Here is a 19,532-nt window from a genome sequence, read left to right on the forward strand (position 1 = left end):
GAATGGAGTCGATGTCACTTGGCCGGCGGCTTTTGGTGGGATTTTTCGATTGTGTCGCTGTGCGGCTGCCCGGCCATCGGATCCCCAACTCGGTTAGTTTGTCCGGAGCGCCTGAGGCATCACATCATGCATCCATTCGTTCATCCATTCCATCCAATGTTACTATATCATTCAGCCGACCGGTCGAAACTATCTGAATCCCAGACAATGTGGCTGATTGTCTCATCATATGATGTAGGGAAGCACAGTCCCCGGCCCCTGAGGAGGAATCTCCAACTCCGGGTCGTATCACTCGGGCCATGTAGGGATAGGCCGTGGTAGGGAATCCCCCGGTGGATTTGGCCCGTGGTAGGTATAGCCCGGGTAGGGGTTCGCCGTATATAAGAAGACAACCAGGCTGTGGTGTGGGTGCCATGCAATCATTGGCATGCATAGAATCTTCTCTCTATTCCCTCAAGCCGGCATTTACATATCCAGGGCTTGACAAACCATACTCGGCCTAACGACCCTCGGATACAATCCCACACACGATGGATGTCGTGCTCGATATCCTCGACACCCTTGCCTTTGATCGGGTATATGCCTCGATCCTGCCAGGGAACAGTACCCCCGAGCTTGACACCACGCTCCTCAATCAACATGTCGGCCGTTATTATCCTCTCCAACCTTCTCAATGGGCGGATGCCAGCAGTTGGAAGCGAGATCATCTTTCAAGACAAGCGACCTCCCTATTGTTTATCACATGGTAGGTCATGGAACCATTCTGGACAAGCGCTCCAGCTGACAGCTTATGATTAGGTTCTTCGGTATGGCCATATACTTCATCGGCAGCACCATCTTTTACCACACATGGTGGGACAAGTCCCTCCTCAAACACCCACGATTCCTAAAGAACCAAGTTCGTCTGGAGATAGAGCAAGCCCTCTTCTCTATCCCCATTATGGCGATTCTCACGGTTCCCTTCTTCCTGGCCGAGCTCCGCGGTTGGTCCAAGCTGTACGACCTCCCTGACGAAGCTCCCTTTCCGGCGTACAACTGGCTCCAGTATCTATTCTTCCTGGCATTCACCGACACGGGGATCTACTGGATTCATAGATATGAGCATCACCCCTTGGTGTATCGCTGGTTGCACAAGCGGCATCACAAGTGGCTGGTGCCGACGCCTTTTGCGAGCTTCGCCTTCAATCCGTTTGATGGATGGGCACAGAGTCTCCCGTATCACATTTTCCCAATGCTGTTTCCATTGCAGAAGGGTGCATATCTGGGGTTGTTCGTCTTCGTGACATTGTGGACGGTTCTGATCCGTAAGTGTTTGACTTGCTATTGCAGATTTCCTCTAATAGCGTATAGACGACGCCGACTGCCTGTCTCATTCGGCCATTATCAATGGCCCCGAATGTCATACCTTGCACCATCTCTTCTTCAACTATAATTACGGGCAGTTCACAACTTTCTGGGATCGAGTTGGGGGCACTTATCGGAAAGCCCGCGGGGATGAGTTCAAGATGGTCAAGAGTCAATAGGTGAGGTCGGTTGGGGCCATTTGTAAGATAATCATGACGATAAAGTGTAAACTGTACATATTTTTAGGATAACAGTAATTATGCCCTACGGGGGGCGTCAATATTCCGGATGAAGTCGTTCAAGTTCTCCAGATCATCGGTTGCAGTGTTTTCCAGATACCGAAGGTTCACCTCTCGCCCACTGGCGCGGTCAAGCGTAGCAGTCAGGAGCCACCAGAGTTCTTCGGCATGTTTGGGATACCCCAAGTGGTGCAATCTCTCCTTTTCCACGATGCTGGAGAGGGAATTCCAGATGCTTCGCCAATTCTCGACGGCACGTTTCATTGGGTTCGTGGATACCCATCCAAACAAGCCCGTCCGTGCTTGAAACGCAAGAGAGTGCATTGCTATCCGCTTAGCTTGATGAATTTGGGTAAAATCAGAGAGTAAAACATACCATACATCAGGATCAACAGATGCTCGCCTACTAGTGAGCGACTCCATTGAACCAAGTCTTCAGAGGCGTTCTCGTCGAGCAGGCGTGTGATGAATACCCTCAAAGAAGGAAGCGGACGCTCCGTGGTATGAGAAGCGATCTCGTTGAAAGAGGACGCGTTCTCGGCTTCAAATAATGCGGATCTCCAAGGGAACTCACAGTCCATTTCGAAAATTGACAGTGTGGGATGATTGTTGAAACAAACCGTGAGGAACCCGTCCGCAAGAAAGGCCCAACAAGCGACTCTGATCTCGATGAGAAATGTTCGTGCCTCACCAGATGGAACATACCTGATACAGACTTCCTCTGCTACTGCCGCTTTCCACGTTTCATCATCATATAATTCGGATGTTACGCTTCTCTTGGACTGGAAGATCCCCAAGGACCGTATTGTGGAGATGACACAGGGATGTCTGATTATTCGAATGCGTCGTCTTGTGCCTGTTTCGCCTTGTCCGAACTGAAGCATCTCGATAACTAGAGCTCCCTGGATTATTTCCAAAGACGGTACCAGGTTAGGACCGGCCGGGTAGGGTGTCGTCGATAGATTGGCTAGTTGGCGAAAGATATACTCTTCGGCTATGTCAAGTACCTTGCTTGCAAAGGTTGGTCCATCTTGCGAGGTAGTATACATTGCTCCTGCTAAAAATATCGAAAGGAGGAGTGGATTCGAAATTTTCCCGGGATCAAATGTCGGAAAATGTACGATTGGGAGATGCCAATGAAGGGACTGGAAGTAAGCTGAGATAAAGACGGAAAGGTTGGCTATGGTAAAGAGCGAGGCCAGTTCTGCCACATCAAGTTGGCTCGCGTTGGCTAATTCCATTGAGTTCGATGTTCCGACCAAGTTGATCATGATGTCGCTAAGTTTGTTGGAGATTGTCGAGGATAATGTACTTTCAGGTAGGAATTCCATAGAGAGTTGTCCACTCGGCACGGACAGAGGCTGAACAAACAGGTCGGGAACTGAAAAGCCCGGCATATAATCTGATATCGAGTCGATAGGCAAGAACGGCTCCTGGAAAAATAGCGGGTCAAGATTCCTCCTAGCAGAGCGCTTCGCCGTCTCTGCAATTGCGAGCTTGTCCTGCTTAATGGAAGGATCAGAGAAGTGTGCAAGGAAGAAGAACGGTTCATCTCTCCGCGACAGTGATGTAGAGGGTGAACCAGGTGTCGAGCAGTCCGTGGAAGGGGTTGATCGATCCCCAAAGGAACACTGCTTCCCGAGGGACTGGCAACGAGAGCATGGCGAGTCTCTGTCACACGCGGCTTTTGCTGAGAAGCATTCATCACAGGACTGCTTTTTCCGCCCCGGTTTAGCTGCTGCTGGAGGAGGCTGATTGTGCTTTCTGGCACATGTTTTACTATGTCTTCGTGCAACTTCTCTGCAGATACGTGAGCTTCCAGTATTTTAAGAATGAAGCGAGGTGGCATACCTTTTCAAGAAGGATTTATTGCAAAAGGGGCAACTTGAATAGGAGGCACCGGTATCTGTAGCTGTCAGCCAAGTTCTCTTGAAAGGGTGGCTCAAGATCCTGACGTGTCACCTCATGCCGGTGCAAATGACTCTTTCTTTGGTAGGTTTTGTTGCACTGAGAGCATTGAAACATGATGCTATAGCCATCCTGTCTGATGGGCAAGATGGAGGGATGGAGAGATGACGAGGATCGTTCGACTCGAGGCTCCGAGTGCTCCGACCCTGCCGCTTAGTAATCTTCAAGAGCCCTACCTATGTATGAACCTCTCTCACTCGATGTTGTTTCTTTTCGGGTGAGTTGGGTGATTTGAGTGTGTGTTTGTCATTGATGCCCGAAATTTTCGACGTAGCTTCTGTTTGTTGACAGGACAAACACCCCTCAACGTGCGTCATGCTCCTCAATCAATAGCCTCTGGACTTCCGTGTGACGATTGCGCCTTTCCATTGTTGTGTCGAGGAGTATCTCTAATCTGTAAAGCTTATCACTTAGTCTGAGTATAATCTCATTTTCCTTTGCGTGGTGAGTCTGGGTTGAGCAGCGAGGGGTATAGTGGAGGAACCCGGGAACTAGAACGTCCGAAGAATCAAACATGAGAGAAAGAAAACCAGGAAAAAGAACACATCACGTGTGTGCGGGGGTTCATAAACTATCCAACTATAATCAACATTCCTTGCACGCTATGCGACGTGTCGTGGAATAATCCGGCCAGGGATGAGCTGCAGGCGACTCCGCATTGATGATCTTCCCCCGCGGGGAAGAGTCCAAAACCCCAGGCTCCAGTCCACCTGGGGATTTTCGCTGTCCCTCTCATCCCTGATCTTGTTTGACTCACCATTTCACTGAGGCTGGTTATTATGAGACTCTTCACGATGTGCGCTGGCAATCGGCTGGTGCCCTTGTTATTAACGTTATCCAGGGTCATCTCGGCGCAGGTGGACTATTCTCAGTATGTGAATGCTTTTATGGGATCGGAAGGCCCGAATCCAGGCCAAGGGTATGGAGGGGGCGATATCTTCGTAGGTGGTGCTCGGCCCTTTGGAGTAGCAAAAGTGGGAATCGATACCACAGCTGCAAACTGGAGTCTCGCGGTTCTGAATGGAGGCTGGACGCCGGATGGGAATGTCACCGCAGTCAGTAGGTGCTTCTCATCTGTGTACAGCTTCTTGTCTCACCTCGTTCTAGGTATGATGCACGAAAGCGGAACCGGCGGCGCCCCCAAGTACGGCCTGATTCCCCAGATGCCTCTTACCTCTGTCGGGTCCCCGGTGAATCTACTCGATAACCTCACTTATAGCCAGCCCAGAGTATGACCCACACCTTTGAATGTTATATGTGCATACTCATGAGTAATAGGTCGGTAATGACTCAGCCAGCGTGGGCTACTTCAAAACCTCACTTCAGAATGGTGTGCAAATCGAACTGTCAGCCAGTCGACATGCCGGGATCATTCAGTATTCCTTCCCTGAAGGAGAAAAGCATGTTCTGGTCGATATTTCCCACGTACGGGTGCCATGATGAAGTACTGGATTAGAGCTGACTCGTGCAAGTATCTGCCCGGATCACCCGGCGATTCCAACGGCCAGTTCTATGTCGGCGGAGAGATCCAAATCGAAGATAGTGGGAAAGCATACACCGGGTATGGAACGTATGTTGGTGGCTGGAATAATGGTCTGTCTCTCTCCCAGCGGCGTGAGCGATGCTGATAGAACTATTCAATAGGCGCCCCCTTTACAGTCTACTTCTACGGCGAGTTCTCTACGGCACCAGAGACAGCTCGTACCTTTACAGGCACCAATACAGATCCAATGCCGCGCTATCAGAACCTGGCAAATGGAGGCATCTCTCAACCAACATATGGCAATGTCTCTGGTAAAGCAACCTCGGGGCCTATGAATGACCGCATTGGGGCGCTTTTCAGCTGGGACACGGGCTCAGCTACCCAGATCAGTTCTCGGGTGGGAATATCTTTCATATCCACCGAAAAGGCTCGCTCGTACATCACATCTGAAATCCCTTCCTGGACACTTAACGACACCGTGCAGTCTGCTGTTGACGAATGGAACCAAGATGTCTTTAGTAAGACTCAGGTATCTCTCGACAGCACAGCGAACATGACCCGTGTGCGATTGCTATATAGCTCTCTCTACTTTATCCACTTGATGCCATCCGATCGGACGGGTGAAAATCCGCTTTGGCAATCTGACGAGCCTTTCTGGGATGACTTCTATACACTCTGTTAGTATACTCTTGCATATTGGAGAGTGACATTGACCGTGCCTAGGGGATATATTCCGCTGCACAGTCAGTTTCTATCACATCTACCAGCCCACTTACTACGAGTCCATGATCCGAGGACTGATTGACATATGGAGGTGGGTAAATACAAAACACGTGGAGTAGACGCTAACGTGCCACAGGCATCAAGGCTTCCTCCCAGATGGCCGCTCCGGAAACTGGAATGGACTGGTTCAAGGTGGTTCCAATGCGGACAACGTGCTCGCAGATGCCTATGTGAAGGGTCTGCGAGGTGCGATCAATTGGACGGATGGCTATGCCTCAATGAAAACAAATGCAGAAGTTGTTCCTTATAACACGTGGGATGCTACTGACCTTTCTGCAAGTACAAAGGAAGGTCGTGGTGCCTTGGATGACTGGTTAGAACTTGGATACGTCTCACAGGATCGAAACACGCGCTGCATTTCTAGGACTGTGGAGTACAGTCTCAATGACTTTGCTGTGAGCCAGGTCGCCGCCGGAGAGAAGCCTAGCGACCAGGAAAAATACCTCAATCGGTCTGCTGGTTGGCAGTATATATGGAACGCAGACGTTCAGAGCCTGAATTTTACCGGCTTTCTGGCGCCGAAATTTGCAAATGGCTCGTTCAACAATAGCGGGTATGATCCTCGTTACTGTTATGAGTGCGAATGGCTCGCATATACGTATGAGGGTGTTCCCTGGGGTAAGTCAATCACGGATGCAGGTATAGCTGGTTTGACAAGTCCATTAGAGTACTCGTTCGTGATACCGCATGACATGGAGGCGTTGATAGATTTCATGGGTGGAGCAGACACTTTCGAGTCCCGACTGGACCTTCTAGTAAGTACAAGTCTGCCTGAATGTGACATACTAACAACTCAGTTCGAACCAAATATGTCCGTTCAGAACCTCGGAGCGAACGGTGCTGGCATCACAACGATCATCAACATCGGGTAAGCATTACCACGATGATGCGCCATGAGGCTAATCATTGCAAGGAACGAACCCGATTTTGCAACTCCATATCTATACAACTACATCAACAAGCAAGCCAAAAGCGTCGAAAAATCCCGGAATCTAGGGTATCAGTAGTAAGTGGTCCAACCCGGTGAACTTTACCTGCTAAGAAGATAGCTTCCGCGATGAGCCCTACGGGGTCCCAGGGAATAGCGATGCGGGGGCAATGAACTCGTGGCTGTTGTGGCAGATGTTGGGAATCTATCCCGTTGTCACGCAACCAGTGTACCTCCTCGTCTCGCCCTGGTTCCCGGATCTCAACATGACCATCAGTGGAAATCAGACGCTGCGTATCACTGCGAGCGGAATGGACGAGGGTTACTATGTACAAAGTGTGAGGATCAATGGGCAAGCCTGGACCAAGAATTGGTTTGAACATGACGATGTCATGACCCAGGGCGGCACAATCGAGTTTGTCCTCGGCCCGAACATGACGGCCTGGGATACTGGCAGTGTGCCGCCATCCCCGGGACATCGGAGGATATGATTCCTGATGCCGAGTTATCTACGGTTGGACTGCTATTTGGTATAGACGGGTAGCTCAGGTACACCCGATCCGGTAGCTCACAATCTGCCATGTTGGATATTAGAGTGTGAAACCATAAATATCACCTACCTAGCATCTTCATAATAAGTCGACTCCTCATCTTCTGTGCCACCAAAACCACATCCGATCAAGTCCTCACTCATTGTGAAAATCCTTACACCCACCAAATACCCCAATAAAGGTAGGAATCATTCCATCCAATTCCTGATATTCAATCATATGCCAATCGGCGATTATTTCCGCGCGGCCCATCCACAGGGCACAGCCTAAGCACGACTACAAAAGCATGGAACACACCAATGACAAACCCCTTCACAGGAAGTAAGCACCAACCCACCAAAGCCAATTCGACTCCCATCGTCTGTCATTGGCAGCATCCCATCTCAAGAACCAGATCCCGCCAGGAGAGATGGAGATCGCTGCTCCATCCGGCCCGCGGGAAAAGACGTGTGATTGACGTCAACGGGAAGCCATTCCCTCCACCAAGGAAGATAACCATGCGATATTATATTTCGGGGATAGATATATGATGGGGGCGTTCTCCTTTAGTATTTTATTCCCATCGCCCCAGCTCCAATAGCCATACCCTCAACCCTTCCACATCGCAGCCATGGTAAGTATACCCCTCATCCACGGATGAATCTCAAGCGGGACCCACCAAACCAACCACCCACCCGAACCTATCTAACACGTAGTACCCCCAGGCACCACTTTCCCCTACTACCCACCTCCTCTACACCCGCGCCGACACCAACTGCCCCAACACAATCTCCGGAGGCGGCATCGCCGGCATCGTGTTAGGAACAATAGCCGGCACATTATTAATTCTATGGCTATTCCGACTCTGCGCGGTGGATGCAGGCGGGGATTCAGATTACGGGGATACGAATCTGGCCACCACGACGCGGACGAGACGGCGCAGACGACGAAGTCCGACGTTTTATTATGTGGAGAAGCCGAGGGGGGAGGTTAGGAGGCCGGCGAAGGTTTATTTGAGTTGATGGGGGTTTATGGGTTGGGTGGGTGGGATGGGTGGATATAATGATATGATGAGATGATATGCATGAGTATGAGGTTATGTGTATGGAAGAACTAATATTTATTGGAGGGAAACTCTGAAGAGTTATAAATCAGATTTGTACATGTCGGGGTGGTGATGAGATCTCATTGTCATTCACAAACCTACACATTGAAGCCTTTAGTGAGAAAAGGGAAGTAGTACGGAGTAGGCGCGTCGGAATTTACAGCAGGCCTATTACCAATACCTTATTGCAATCATGGCCGTTATTTTGCGTAGACATAAATCGTTGCTTTTCATTGCTTGGCTCGCTTTATTCGTGTGGATTTTTGCAAAGAGCCGTCTGTCTATACTAAGCTTACTTTCTGTCGCATGGTCTGTAATTACATCCGGTTATGGAAAAGTCAAATCCTGTGTATTAAAAGATACAGGCTAGTTACAGCACGTTATACTCCAGATTACCTTCTTCAAATGTGAGTAGTTTAAATGTTAAGGGGCAGGTGGATATATCTTATTTAGATTTATAGATAGGCTTTAATTATTTGTACTACTTAACCTGACAGCTCGATACTAACTATCTAGTCAATTCACTTCTGAAAATCTGGTGGACCTGTTCTACTAGTCCAGTCCCCGTCTAGCGCCAGGCAGGTTATCAGGTTTTGAAACATTGCTCTTGCACTACATCAGTCCGGTGGCTAGCGGTGTATCTATGTAAGAATGATGCTGAGCTATCGGTGCACAGATCTTTGTGACTACTACACAGGTAACTGACGGATAGCTCATTATCCTATTATTCTGACATTATGAGTTTGCAGCACCTCCATTCAATTTGGGATTCTTCCTTCTTTCTTAGGTCGATGATGGTCCGCGAGTGTTCGGGAGGTCATGATCTCAAGTTGTCTTGTGGAAGGTCTTGTATTGGGATTTGTGCATACAGTTTTTTGAGTTTGATGTGACTATCATTTCAAATCAATTATCCTCTTGGCGAGCAGAATGCATAGACTATACAAATCTTCCTTCATTTGGTTCAGGTAGTTGGCCGAAAGATGTTCGATTCGAAATACTTCCCCTGCATAATTTATTGTTGATGCATCAATATGATTCTGCTCCAGCCTCAAGCCATATCAATGATGTAGGAGTCATAAGAGACCAATTAATCCTACCCCGCTGTCACTCCCGGATAAATATTCCCCCTTGAAAGCACAACAGCTGATTGGACAGAATGCATCCGTCAATAATGGCCTCATTTATACGTCTTACTTTCATCTTGTAGATTATCAGGTGATATCAAAACATTGCATATCCGAGTCTAAAAGTAACAAGCTAATACATACACCCAGGTACTAACCTCCCGTCACCAACCACCTATCCTCATCCTAACTAACAACCCAGCATCATACACGACATCTCACACCTATTCAACGATCGATCACCTCGGCAATAACATGTCCAACCCCAAACACCCTCCCAAAGCAAACCTCCTCACCCTCCCCCCCGAACTTCGCACCCCCATCTACACCCACCTCCTCACCCTCCCCCACCCCCTCCACATCTTCCAAGACCCCGAGCTCTTCGCCCCCGCCAAACCCCCCGCATGGCTGGCCTTGATCTACACCAATCGCCAGATCTCCATCGAAGCTCGCGCAATCCTCTACGGCGCGCATCAGTTTATCTTCGAGGAGATTGAGACCGCGCGGCGGTTACCGAGTCTCGTGGAAGCGTTCCTGGGGTGTATTGGGCCCGTGAATGCGGGATATCTGTCCCATGTGAGCATCAATTTTCCGGCTACTGAGCGGGTGGATGGTCTGTTAGGGAAAGTTAGGATTCGGGAGGATGGACTACGGAGGTTAGATCTGCTGAGGGGGTTGTGTACGGGGTTGAAGACGTTGGAGGTGGTGGTTTATGGTCGGGAGGTGAGCGGGTTGCTTGGGGAGGATCAGATGGAGGATCGCTTTGTTAGAGAGGTGTGGGTGGATGTTGATAGGCGGGTGAGAGGGATTGGTTCGTTGAGGAAGAAGATGGTTAGGGTTTGTGGGGGAGTGATTGACCCTTCCGTACGGGGGTTTTTGGAAGGGTTGGGATGGGTGGTTTTGATGGGTAACTTATAGATGTCTCTGAGATTGGAGGTTGATTTACATAGATCTGTACTTCGGGTTCTAATGCTGGCAGTAGTAATGCAGTCGCCAAGCCGGACCAGCTCGCTCAGCTACTATGAATATCTCTCCTCGTGTACTCCATTCATCAACCTCGGGTAGTGGTAGGAACCACAGCTCGGCAGTCCATGTCAGTCACCCAGTGGAGAGGAATGCTTGGCGACTCTGAAACACCGCACCACCTGCATTTTGTAGCGGTGTACTGTCTCATGCTGAATGCATTCCTGCCCCGATTTGCATGTCTGCATCCCATGCTGATCTTCATTTCTTTCGAGTCTACTGTGTTGGGGCTGCGAACGCTGCAAGTGTTGGTTCCCCTGACGGGCGCAAATTCGCCGCCAACACAGCACCGGCCTGGTGCTGGGGCCAGGACTGGACCCCCAGCCGGTCCCGCTATTAGTTCCATGGCTGGGTCGAGTCCCTGGGATTTGGACGGGCCAAGACCCTTGGCTGGTGCCTACAGCCTAGGACAGCTGCAGAAGCAAGGTGACACTGCTTGCTGTGTGCTGCATACCATGCGTGTCCCATGTGTGTCCAGATGTGAGGAAGATTCCCAGGTGGCAATTCCTACCATCCCTCGTACTCAACTGGGGAGAAATCCAACGCTCCCTGAGCTGCTCAGCTGACACAGCTTATCGCAGCTTGGCGGGTACAAGCGACCCTTTCCCGGAGTGGCTAGTGTCAGGGTCAGGGACCCGGCTAGTGGCCGAATCCGAGTGGATCGACAGCACCCTAGTCTGTATGCAGGTTAGTGTCCCCCTAGTCGGGCGATTTCCTGTTTCAAAGTGCCCCTGAATGGTTAGGGCCGAACTAGTGACGTCCAATCCTGCAGCGGCAAAGCGAGACATCCAGTCCGGGTTTAAAAATAAGAATTCGGCGGATGGGGGACGAAAAAAGGGAACGCTGCATACAATCATGGGGTTAATTAAAGGAAAACGTCGCCCTCTACTGAGCCGTCTTCCTTCTTTCTCCCACATCCCTTCTTCGGGTGGGCTTCATTCATTCCTCGTGCGACTATCGCACTGCCATTCTTTTGATTCGTCATTAACTGTCACTCTTTGGCTTGTCCCTATTCGACTAGCAGCTATCTGAGAACGGCGTTGACCCGCAGTTGACTTGCTCTTTTGATCCTTTTGATCCTCGAACCCGGGGCCTGATCAGGATGTCGCTCTTTTATGCCCTGGCCCTTCTGGCCAACCTCTGTCTGGTGACCGCGCAGACCTTCACCAACTGCAATCCCATGAACAAAACCTGTCCCGCCGACCAAGCCTTAGGCACCAACCACACCTGGTATTTCAACAGCACCCTCGATGACACCATTTGGAATGTCACCAATGGCGAAATCGCCTACACCGATGAAGGCATCAACTTCACCATCGCCAAGAAGATGCAGTCGCCCACCATGCAATCGAACTTCTACATCTTTTTCGGCATCGTCGAATCCCACGTCAAGATGGCCAAGGGGGGCGGGATCGTCAGCAGTGTGGTGATCCAGTCGGATGATCTGGACGAGATTGACTGGGAGTGGGTGGGATACAACACGAGCGAGGTGCAATCCAACTACTTCGGCAAGGGCAACGACACGTCCTTTGGCCGGGGTGGCTTTCATTACGTACCCAACGCCGACACCGAATTCCACAACTACACCACCTACTGGACGAGTGACAAACTGGAATGGTGGATCGATCAGCAATTGGTCCGCACCCTCAACTACGCCGATGCCGTGGGGGGCAAGAACTTTCCCCAAACCCCCAGCAACATCCGCTTCGGCATCTGGCCCGCCGGCGATCCCAGTCAGCCTCTGGGCACCATCGAGTGGGCGGGTGGTGAAGTCGACTACGACGCGGGTCCCTACAACATGGTGGTCGAAAAAGTCCGCGTCCATGACTTTCACACGGGCAAGGAGTATGAATACACGGACCACTCCGGTTCCTGGGAGAGCATCAAAGTCGTTTCGTATGTTTCCAACCCTAAATCCCAGCGTATCCATCTACTAACTCAACCAGGGGCAACTCCACCACCGTAAAAGAGCTCAACAAAACCCCCCCGAAATCCCTCTCCCAGAAATGGAACGAGCTCCCATCCGGCGCGAAAATCGGCATCGGCTGTGCCATTGCCGCCGTCGGAGCCAGTGCCCTCGCCGGATTCATCTTCTTCTGCCTGCGACAGCGCAAGACGGGCCGTCTCGAGCACGCCCTAGACGACGCCAAGTGGAACACGGAACGCACCGAGATGAACAACTACCAGTCCGAGTGGAAGCAAAGCGAATGGCGACACAAAGGATATCAACCGGTCCAATAGCCCGAGACACCCCCACCTTGTGTCCATGATGAAAACGAATTTTCAACCCAAACCCGACCCCGTGGATTGCACTGATGCAGACCGTGCCAGCTTGCTGGCCAAGGTCGCGCGGGCTGCTGGAACTTTTGAGCTGTTACCTCTGTCTATATCATGCCTGCTGTCATCCAGGGATTGCTTGTTCTTGTATATATTTGAATCACGAATACATTTGGCCATATCTCTATCATCTCTGTCCACTTTCAGCTGCGTGGGTTCAATTTCCAATTGACACCGCAATGGGATAGTATTCACCCAGGAATAGGACTATCCTATCTTATCTTCCAAGACACCTTCCTTTATGACATAGCGGCTCGCTCTGACATTTCAATGCCGATGAAATACCAGTAAAAGGCTGATCGCAGTTAAAGCCGGTGCCGTCTCTTACTATCTCTTTCACTACCTTCCCACACAATGAGACAGTCCCTTGAAGCAACCTCTCCTTGACTTCAACCATCTATCTATTTAGTATTTATGCATCTGTCTATCTATCTATCTACCTATCTATAGTCGGATGTTAAGACAAGACACTCATGACCGGTACTGAGCAAAAGGGAATCGAGAATAGAAAAAAAAAAGGAACATGGACGTTGCTAGCGGGGATATTTTGGCATCGCGATACCCGTCTTGATTGTCGAGTTTGTTGGTAGGGTGGGGATTGTGTAGCCGAGCTAGTTTTAATAGTATTATCTTCAATGCTATTCTTACTTGGGCTAGTATCTTATTCTCTCATTATATAGATGTGTTGTACAAGGGTATTGTATATAAGGTGGCTTACGCCCCATTGATGATCTCATTGGCGATCTTCTCCGCCAGCATATCTGTGACTGTTAGAATAGATCATCATCTTGTGGAAGGAGAACACTCACAAACTGTCGATTGAGGATGTCCAGGGGGCAAGAACGGAAACGCAGAGGCGTCCACGACCCGCACACCCCGGACTCCATAGACACGAGCCTGGCTATCCACCACCGCCATCTCGTCATCAGACGTGCCCATCTTGCAGGTGCAAGAGGCATGCCACAGGGTCATCACATTGTCCTTGATCCACTGCAGGATCTGCTCGTCGGACTGCACCTGAACACCCGGGAAGTATTCCTGGCCAATGATGACCGGCGCCATCGCCTGACTCTGAAAGGCCGCGCGGACGCGCTTGAACATGGCAATGGCAACTTCCTGGTCCGCCTGAGTGTCCAGCCAGTTGGGGTTGATGACGGGCAGATCGGAGGTATCGGCAGAGCGCAGGGTGATGTTGCCTCGGGAGGTAGGGGTGATGAGCACCGCGAGCATTGACGCATATTGATAGCCGTCTTTGGGCTGAGTGGTGAGCAGGTTGGACAGGTTGCCAATGTACCCGGCTCCGGAGATATACTGCACCTGGTTAGCGCGATCTATAACCTGATGTACTGTTCATACCTCCGCTTCGGGCCAGTCACTGGGAAAAGTGGCCAGCTGCTTCGTAGTCTGGCTGCTGAATGCTGACCGCAGGCTCGCCGGAATCTTCTCCCAGGCCAAGTAATCGGCGATTGGGTTGGTAAGTGGTCCTGTGCGCATCGCAACCATGTTGAGGAACTGTCCAATGATGCCCAGGAGATCCGTGGCGATGGCAGTGAAGGTCTGCACATTGACCCGGTACGACGGCGCAAAGAACGGGTGATCCCACATGTTCTGACCGACGCCAGGAAGGTTGGAGATGATGCTGATACCGTGCTCTTCAAGTTGGTCTTGCGGACCAATTCCAGACACCATGAGCAGCTGGGGAGATTGAAAGACACCGGCAGAGACGATGACTTCCCGGTTCGCTTTGATGGTGTAGATGTTGCCCATGGGGCCCTTGACCTGCACACCGGTGGCCTGCTTCTGGTTGTTGAAGAGGATCTTCTTCGCCAGCGTGTTGGAATACGTAGTCAGGGTGGAGGGCTTGTTGGCTAGGAACGACGCCTCGGAACTACTCCGCAACTCGCTGCTGGGGTCGATGGTTGACGCGCAGAACTGGCCACCCATCAGCGAGCCTAGGTTGAAGTCTTCTGCCTCCTTAATTCCGATTTCCTTCATACCAAGGTCCATCCACGTCGAAAAGGGCATCGCGTAGTTCGCGTAGGACACTTTCAGCGGACCGCCAGTAGATTCATACGCACTGGCATCGTAGGAAGCGGACGCATTCTTGGCCCGAACTTGGGTGTTTGGGGGCGTGAACTTGACACTGTTCTTGTAGTATGGGAGCACCTGATCGAAGGCATAGCTGCTATCGTTGACGGCATTGGCCCATTGCTCCATGGACTCGATGGTAGGCCTGTTTCATTAGCAACGTCACACCTTAGTAGGTGAAGACATACCGTTGGTAAATCATAAAGTTCATTGCAGAGCTACCACCCCAGCACTTCCCTCGGGCATAGTGAATGGACCGGCCATTCGCGCCCGGCACATCTTCAGCCACGAATCCCCAGTCATGAGCAGCCGATGTTTTAGGATCGGATCCGACTGGGAGCACGTCCGCCGCGGGCACCTCGGCCACCGACTCGAGCTCATACGATCCGCCAGCCTCGATCACAGCGACCTTGAAATTCTTCTGCGCCAGTCGAGTGGCAATGGTATTTCCGCCAGTGCCACCACCCACTACCACATAATCGAAATCGGGATTGGAGTCAAATAGGCCACGTTCGTGGTTTGAAAGAGTGTCGGCAATGGTCCCGGTGACCATGCACTGCAAAGCGAGCGACAGAAGAACACGACGTATCATCTAGACGGTCAGACGGATTTCATCAAACTTGAACAGGACTTACAATGAGCGTATGGAAAGAATGACTTGTGACGCAAAAGAATGACGCGCCTCGCGATGGCAGACATCGCTCACCCGGACTCAGGGGTTATATATGCCACATACTTTCACCCCATGGCCGACCACGGAGCTCCCTGCGATGGGACTAGGTTTCAGATGCTCGACCCCTATCATGATTGATGCTCAAAACCATGATGAGCGACACGGACGTAGAGTTCGTGGTGCTAGTATGGGGCAGGGTGAAACGGCCATGGGAGGAAGTGGGGATTACCGGTCGGAGATGGGCGAGTTTAAGGCATGGCGGCCTCAATAATCGGGCGGCGGCGCAAATTTGGGTCGCCCACATGGCTGCCCCAGCAATAAATAGAACACAGACCCGTTGGTCGAAGTTAATGTTGGTTGCTTTGAGGGACAAAGTATTTGGTGCATTGTTTGTGATGACTGGTGACTCCCGCACGTTAGGGCTTCAAACGGCCAGCATGCGTACCGCCTGCGCTGGCCATTATCTGGTGGCCTGCCTGTCTTCTGAGATGAGGATCGTCCACGATCCCATGTCCAGCGGATACTGTACTCATGTCTAGATATAGGGTAGATTACAGGGCACAACCCGACTGAACAAATATTTGGACATGATCCTACTCCGTGGAGCTTGCAGAACAATTCGCGCATTCAGGTCATAATCTTGATGCTGTCTGGATAGCAGTACCATGAGTATCGAGACTCAGTTAAATGATCATCATTCGGTTAGCACTGTAGTTCGTTCAGCTAAGATACCGGGTGAGAAGCAATATCGTAGTCAATCGGAATCTTGGTGCGGGCTCTGCAGCTCTATTTATGCATAAGCCATGGTGTGAGATTCCACTCTTATCTCACATCTTCCACTGTTCAGGCTAAAAGACCTTGAGTGAAGTGAGGCTATCCCCGGATTGCCTTAGAGGGGCGGCTGCCAATCCCGACCTGCACGGATTTCCCAATGCGGAAAGGGTCGCGAGAACGCCCCCCCAAGCCATCGGCCCCTTGGTTTCAGTCCATCACTCGACCCTCATTATCTGGACACCCCAGCCTCGACTTTTGATAATCCCCGTGCATTCGGATCTCATTTCCCCAAGGATGAGATCAGCCGCAGCCGATCGATGACCAGAGGTACACAGAATCCGACATCCAGACTGGTTGCGAATAACTACAGCCACAGATAACAACAGGTAAAGTACTACACATGCATAGCAGACCCGGTCATCTCGGCTTACACGAGCCGAAAAGCAACCAGCAGATAAGATGCCTTCCATCAGCTCATCAGCTCACAGCGTGGCAACGAGCCCTAGTCAATAGACATATGCTATACCAGTCGTCTGAAGCAAGCACCCATCCCAACATCGACACCATCCGAGGCACACTTCATCCCAACAAGTCTGCCATCATGTGTCAGGGTCTTCTGTTGGGTCAGGCACTCCCCCGCCATCCAACCAACGAGAGTCTGCTTTTCGGGGGATCTGCAAAGCCGCGGCGATTCCCCTCGTTAAGCGGCCTGACGAACCACAAATCCCAACCCGATCAGAAACCCCGACACCACATGAACTACGGCGTCTGAATCACATGCAGCGAACCCAAGTGTCTGCTTCTCCGAGCGCCTCCCGCCCATGCAGCCCTATATAGCCATACCCATCCCTCCCTCCCCACGGGGCATCATCAACCACAACCATCCACCATGAGCGGTACACACCCCAACCCCAAAGACTCCATGAAGTCCACCTGGCGCCGGCAGGACCGGTCCCAGTGGAGTATCTCTCACTGGTTCTTCGAGATCCTCGGCGTCCATCCTACCGACCTCAATAAACCCATCCCCGTCCACCCCAAAACCGACAAAATCCCCTACATGGGCCAATGGTCCCAACACCGCTGGGTCCTCTACCACGCCTTCATACCCTTAGCCCTCCACCAAGCCTACGTCACCTATACCGGGCAGAACCTCGGCCCCATCGCCGCCGTCTTCTTCTACTCCTTCGCCTTCAAGCTCATCGCCATCCACGAGTTACACGTCATGCGCCGCATGGGCCACATCATCGGCTTCCTCGACGGCGATCAACACGAACGAGACGGTGTGCCAGACGTTGGCGTCTCCAAAGTCGTTCGCTCCCTCATGTCCACCTCCACCTTCCGCCCCATCATGACCGTCTTCCTCAGCTACCGCACCGCGCAGACCCCCGCAGGAATGAGCTGGGCCTGGCTGCCCCTCGAAATCGGTCTGTACGGAATTATCCTCGACTTCTGGTTCTACTGGTACCATCGCTTGATGCACGACGTGGGCAGTCTCTGGAAATACCACCGCACGCATCACCTCACCAAACACCCCAACCCTCTTTTGACCCTCTACGCCGACACCGAGCAAGAAATCTTCGACATCGCCGGCATCCCCCTCCTCACATACATCAGCCTCCGCCTCATGGGTCTCCCGATGGGATTCTACGAATGGTGGATCTGTCACCAATATGTCATGTTCGCCGAGCTAGCAGGACACAGTGGACTCCGGATGCATGCTTCTCCGCCATCGACACTGAACTGGTTATTGAAGTTGTTCAGTGCGGAATTGGTCGTCGAAGACCACGATTTGCATCATCGGAAGGGGTGGAAGAAGAGTCATAACTATGGAAAGCAGACTCGTCTCTGGGATCGGATTTTCGGCACCTGTCGCGAGAGAATTGAGAGTGTGCCGGATAATGTGGATTATGAAAATCAGCTGGTGATGCCTGTTTTTTAGGCTGGGATGCGGAGGAGGTGATTGTTGTATCGGGGTTTGGTTGTCTTTGTTAGTATTGATTGGTTGCTGGAGTAGGGCGTGTATACTATGTATGTAATTAACGAGATGGGTATAGGTCAGGGAGTAATCAATAGGAATAAGCTTTGTTCTGGTTAACAATACACTGTATCATGTTTACATCTTCAAAAGTCGAGTATAAGCAAAGTAAGTCAGGCTTGCACAGAATAATCGTAATCATTATGCCAATAATAACCTGCATTAGAACCAGGGATTATGACGCCCCGCATTTCGCAGATGACTGATGGCTGATGATCGCCGATCAGCCACCTTCGAGTATCTTCTAGATATTACTACTACCTACGTAGTGTGTTAGAACTAATGCACTAAACAAGAACCCCAGCCATTCCAACACGGACTGATAGAATTAGCCACTTGACGGTATTGGATCCGCCCATCGTGAACGCAAACAAAGCACCACCACTCAGTAGCAGCTCCACCTCCACCCCCAAATTGGAGAAGGCGGGTCAAGAAAGTATACGGAGTACTCCGTAGCACGGGGTATGATAGGGGGGGGTCCCCGGGTCACAGTTCATAGCGCATATGGATCATATCGTATCTAGCGGTCAAGGCTCACGCGACGCAGCCATCCGCTCCGGTCGATCGATCCATCACCGGCTCGGACGGCAACGGCAACCCTTATCTGCGCGTGTCAGAGATACTGGAGTGACCTATGACCACTGACCAGATCGAAGAGCCCACCTAGCGGAAATCCCGGGACCCGCTTGAAGGATGATGGATGTGTTTCGGTTATGCGTCGTGGAGTCTACATATTTTGTTCATTTGAAGTGGTTGTTGCCGGGTGACAGGTTACAGGATCCTGCGCTTGGTGTCGGGTCAGCTGTCAGACATCCCCGGAGTCCACTATCTTCGGTCTCGGCCTGTTCGGCGTCCGCATGTCGTATTGACTGTTGATGTCTGACTGATTCCTAATTCCGAGGCTGTTCCGTGGTGCAGCTGCTTAAATTAGAACGAACTGCGTGGCTGACTATTTGATATGCATGACGGTGTTGATACTAGTCACGCGAGACAGCTTCCGACATGGAGCCACGGAACTGGTTTCGGAATTTGGAATCGGTCAGACATCAATACGGTCACCGTGCGGACCTGGACAAGCCGAGACTCAGATAGTGCGAC

General features: G+C 51.2%; 8 protein-coding genes across 8 annotated transcripts; 6 read left to right on the forward strand and 2 right to left on the reverse strand.

The window, feature by feature from the left end:
• The first annotated feature begins 334 nt into the window (after positions 1–334).
• BO80DRAFT_426261 (sterol desaturase family protein) lies at positions 335–1,639 on the forward strand. Its single transcript, XM_025719716.1, has 3 exons — positions 335–745; positions 799–1,304; positions 1,351–1,639. Exons 1-3 carry the CDS (start codon positions 531–533, stop codon positions 1,521–1,523), a joined length of 894 nt encoding a protein of 297 aa, XP_025574212.1. The 5' UTR covers positions 335–530; the 3' UTR covers positions 1,524–1,639.
• BO80DRAFT_426263 (Zn(II)2Cys6 transcription factor) lies at positions 1,212–4,038 on the reverse strand. Its single transcript, XM_025719717.1, has 5 exons — positions 3,539–4,038; positions 3,435–3,489; positions 2,289–3,383; positions 1,960–2,243; positions 1,212–1,909 (listed from the first exon to the last, which is right to left on the reverse strand). The coding sequence occupies exons 1-5, from the start codon at positions 3,606–3,608 to the stop codon at positions 1,602–1,604; spliced, it is 1,812 nt and encodes a 603-aa protein (XP_025574213.1). The 5' UTR covers positions 3,609–4,038; the 3' UTR covers positions 1,212–1,601.
• A 230-nt stretch (positions 4,039–4,268) lies between these two features.
• BO80DRAFT_494580 (uncharacterized protein) lies at positions 4,269–7,359 on the forward strand. The gene is made up of 11 exons (XM_025723886.1): positions 4,269–4,610; positions 4,659–4,780; positions 4,830–4,976; positions 5,024–5,144; positions 5,196–5,711; positions 5,758–5,848; positions 5,894–6,435; positions 6,484–6,572; positions 6,615–6,685; positions 6,731–6,823; positions 6,867–7,359. The coding sequence occupies exons 1-11, from the start codon at positions 4,331–4,333 to the stop codon at positions 7,234–7,236; spliced, it is 2,442 nt and encodes an 813-aa protein (XP_025574214.1). The 5' UTR covers positions 4,269–4,330; the 3' UTR covers positions 7,237–7,359.
• Positions 7,360–7,826: 467 nt separating this feature from the next.
• BO80DRAFT_426265 (uncharacterized protein) lies at positions 7,827–8,303 on the forward strand. Its single transcript, XM_025719718.1, has 2 exons — positions 7,827–7,909; positions 8,001–8,303. The coding sequence occupies exons 1-2, from the start codon at positions 7,907–7,909 to the stop codon at positions 8,295–8,297; spliced, it is 300 nt and encodes a 99-aa protein (XP_025574215.1). The 5' UTR covers positions 7,827–7,906; the 3' UTR covers positions 8,298–8,303.
• Positions 8,304–9,672: 1,369 nt separating this feature from the next.
• Positions 9,673–10,578, forward strand: BO80DRAFT_426266 (uncharacterized protein). Its single transcript, XM_025719719.1, has one exon. It carries the CDS (start codon positions 9,760–9,762, stop codon positions 10,420–10,422), a length of 663 nt encoding a protein of 220 aa, XP_025574216.1. The 5' UTR covers positions 9,673–9,759; the 3' UTR covers positions 10,423–10,578.
• Positions 10,579–11,537: 959 nt separating this feature from the next.
• On the forward strand, positions 11,538–12,789 carry BO80DRAFT_118955 (glycoside hydrolase family 16 protein). The gene is made up of 2 exons (XM_025713471.1): positions 11,538–12,423; positions 12,474–12,789. Exons 1-2 carry the CDS (start codon positions 11,630–11,632, stop codon positions 12,766–12,768), a joined length of 1,089 nt encoding a protein of 362 aa, XP_025574217.1. The 5' UTR covers positions 11,538–11,629; the 3' UTR covers positions 12,769–12,789.
• Positions 12,790–13,578: 789 nt separating this feature from the next.
• BO80DRAFT_358471 (GMC family oxidoreductase) lies at positions 13,579–15,544 on the reverse strand (the record flags this gene model as incomplete). Its single annotated transcript, XM_025715885.1, has 4 exons — positions 13,579–13,625; positions 13,674–14,175; positions 14,221–15,097; positions 15,141–15,544. The coding sequence occupies 4 exons, from the start codon at positions 15,542–15,544 to the stop codon at positions 13,579–13,581; spliced, it is 1,830 nt and encodes a 609-aa protein (XP_025574218.1).
• A 1,744-nt stretch (positions 15,545–17,288) lies between these two features.
• Positions 17,289–18,338, forward strand: BO80DRAFT_435856 (sterol desaturase family protein; the record flags this gene model as incomplete). Its single annotated transcript, XM_025720927.1, has 1 exon — positions 17,289–18,338. One exon carries the CDS (start codon positions 17,289–17,291, stop codon positions 18,336–18,338), a length of 1,050 nt encoding a protein of 349 aa, XP_025574219.1.
• Between the last annotated feature and the right edge of the window lie 1,194 nt (positions 18,339–19,532).

This window comes from Aspergillus ibericus (genome assembly GCF_003184845.1).
Source record: "Aspergillus ibericus CBS 121593 unplaced genomic scaffold BO80scaffold_26, whole genome shotgun sequence".
NCBI lineage: Eukaryota > Fungi > Ascomycota > Eurotiomycetes > Eurotiales > Aspergillaceae > Aspergillus > Aspergillus ibericus.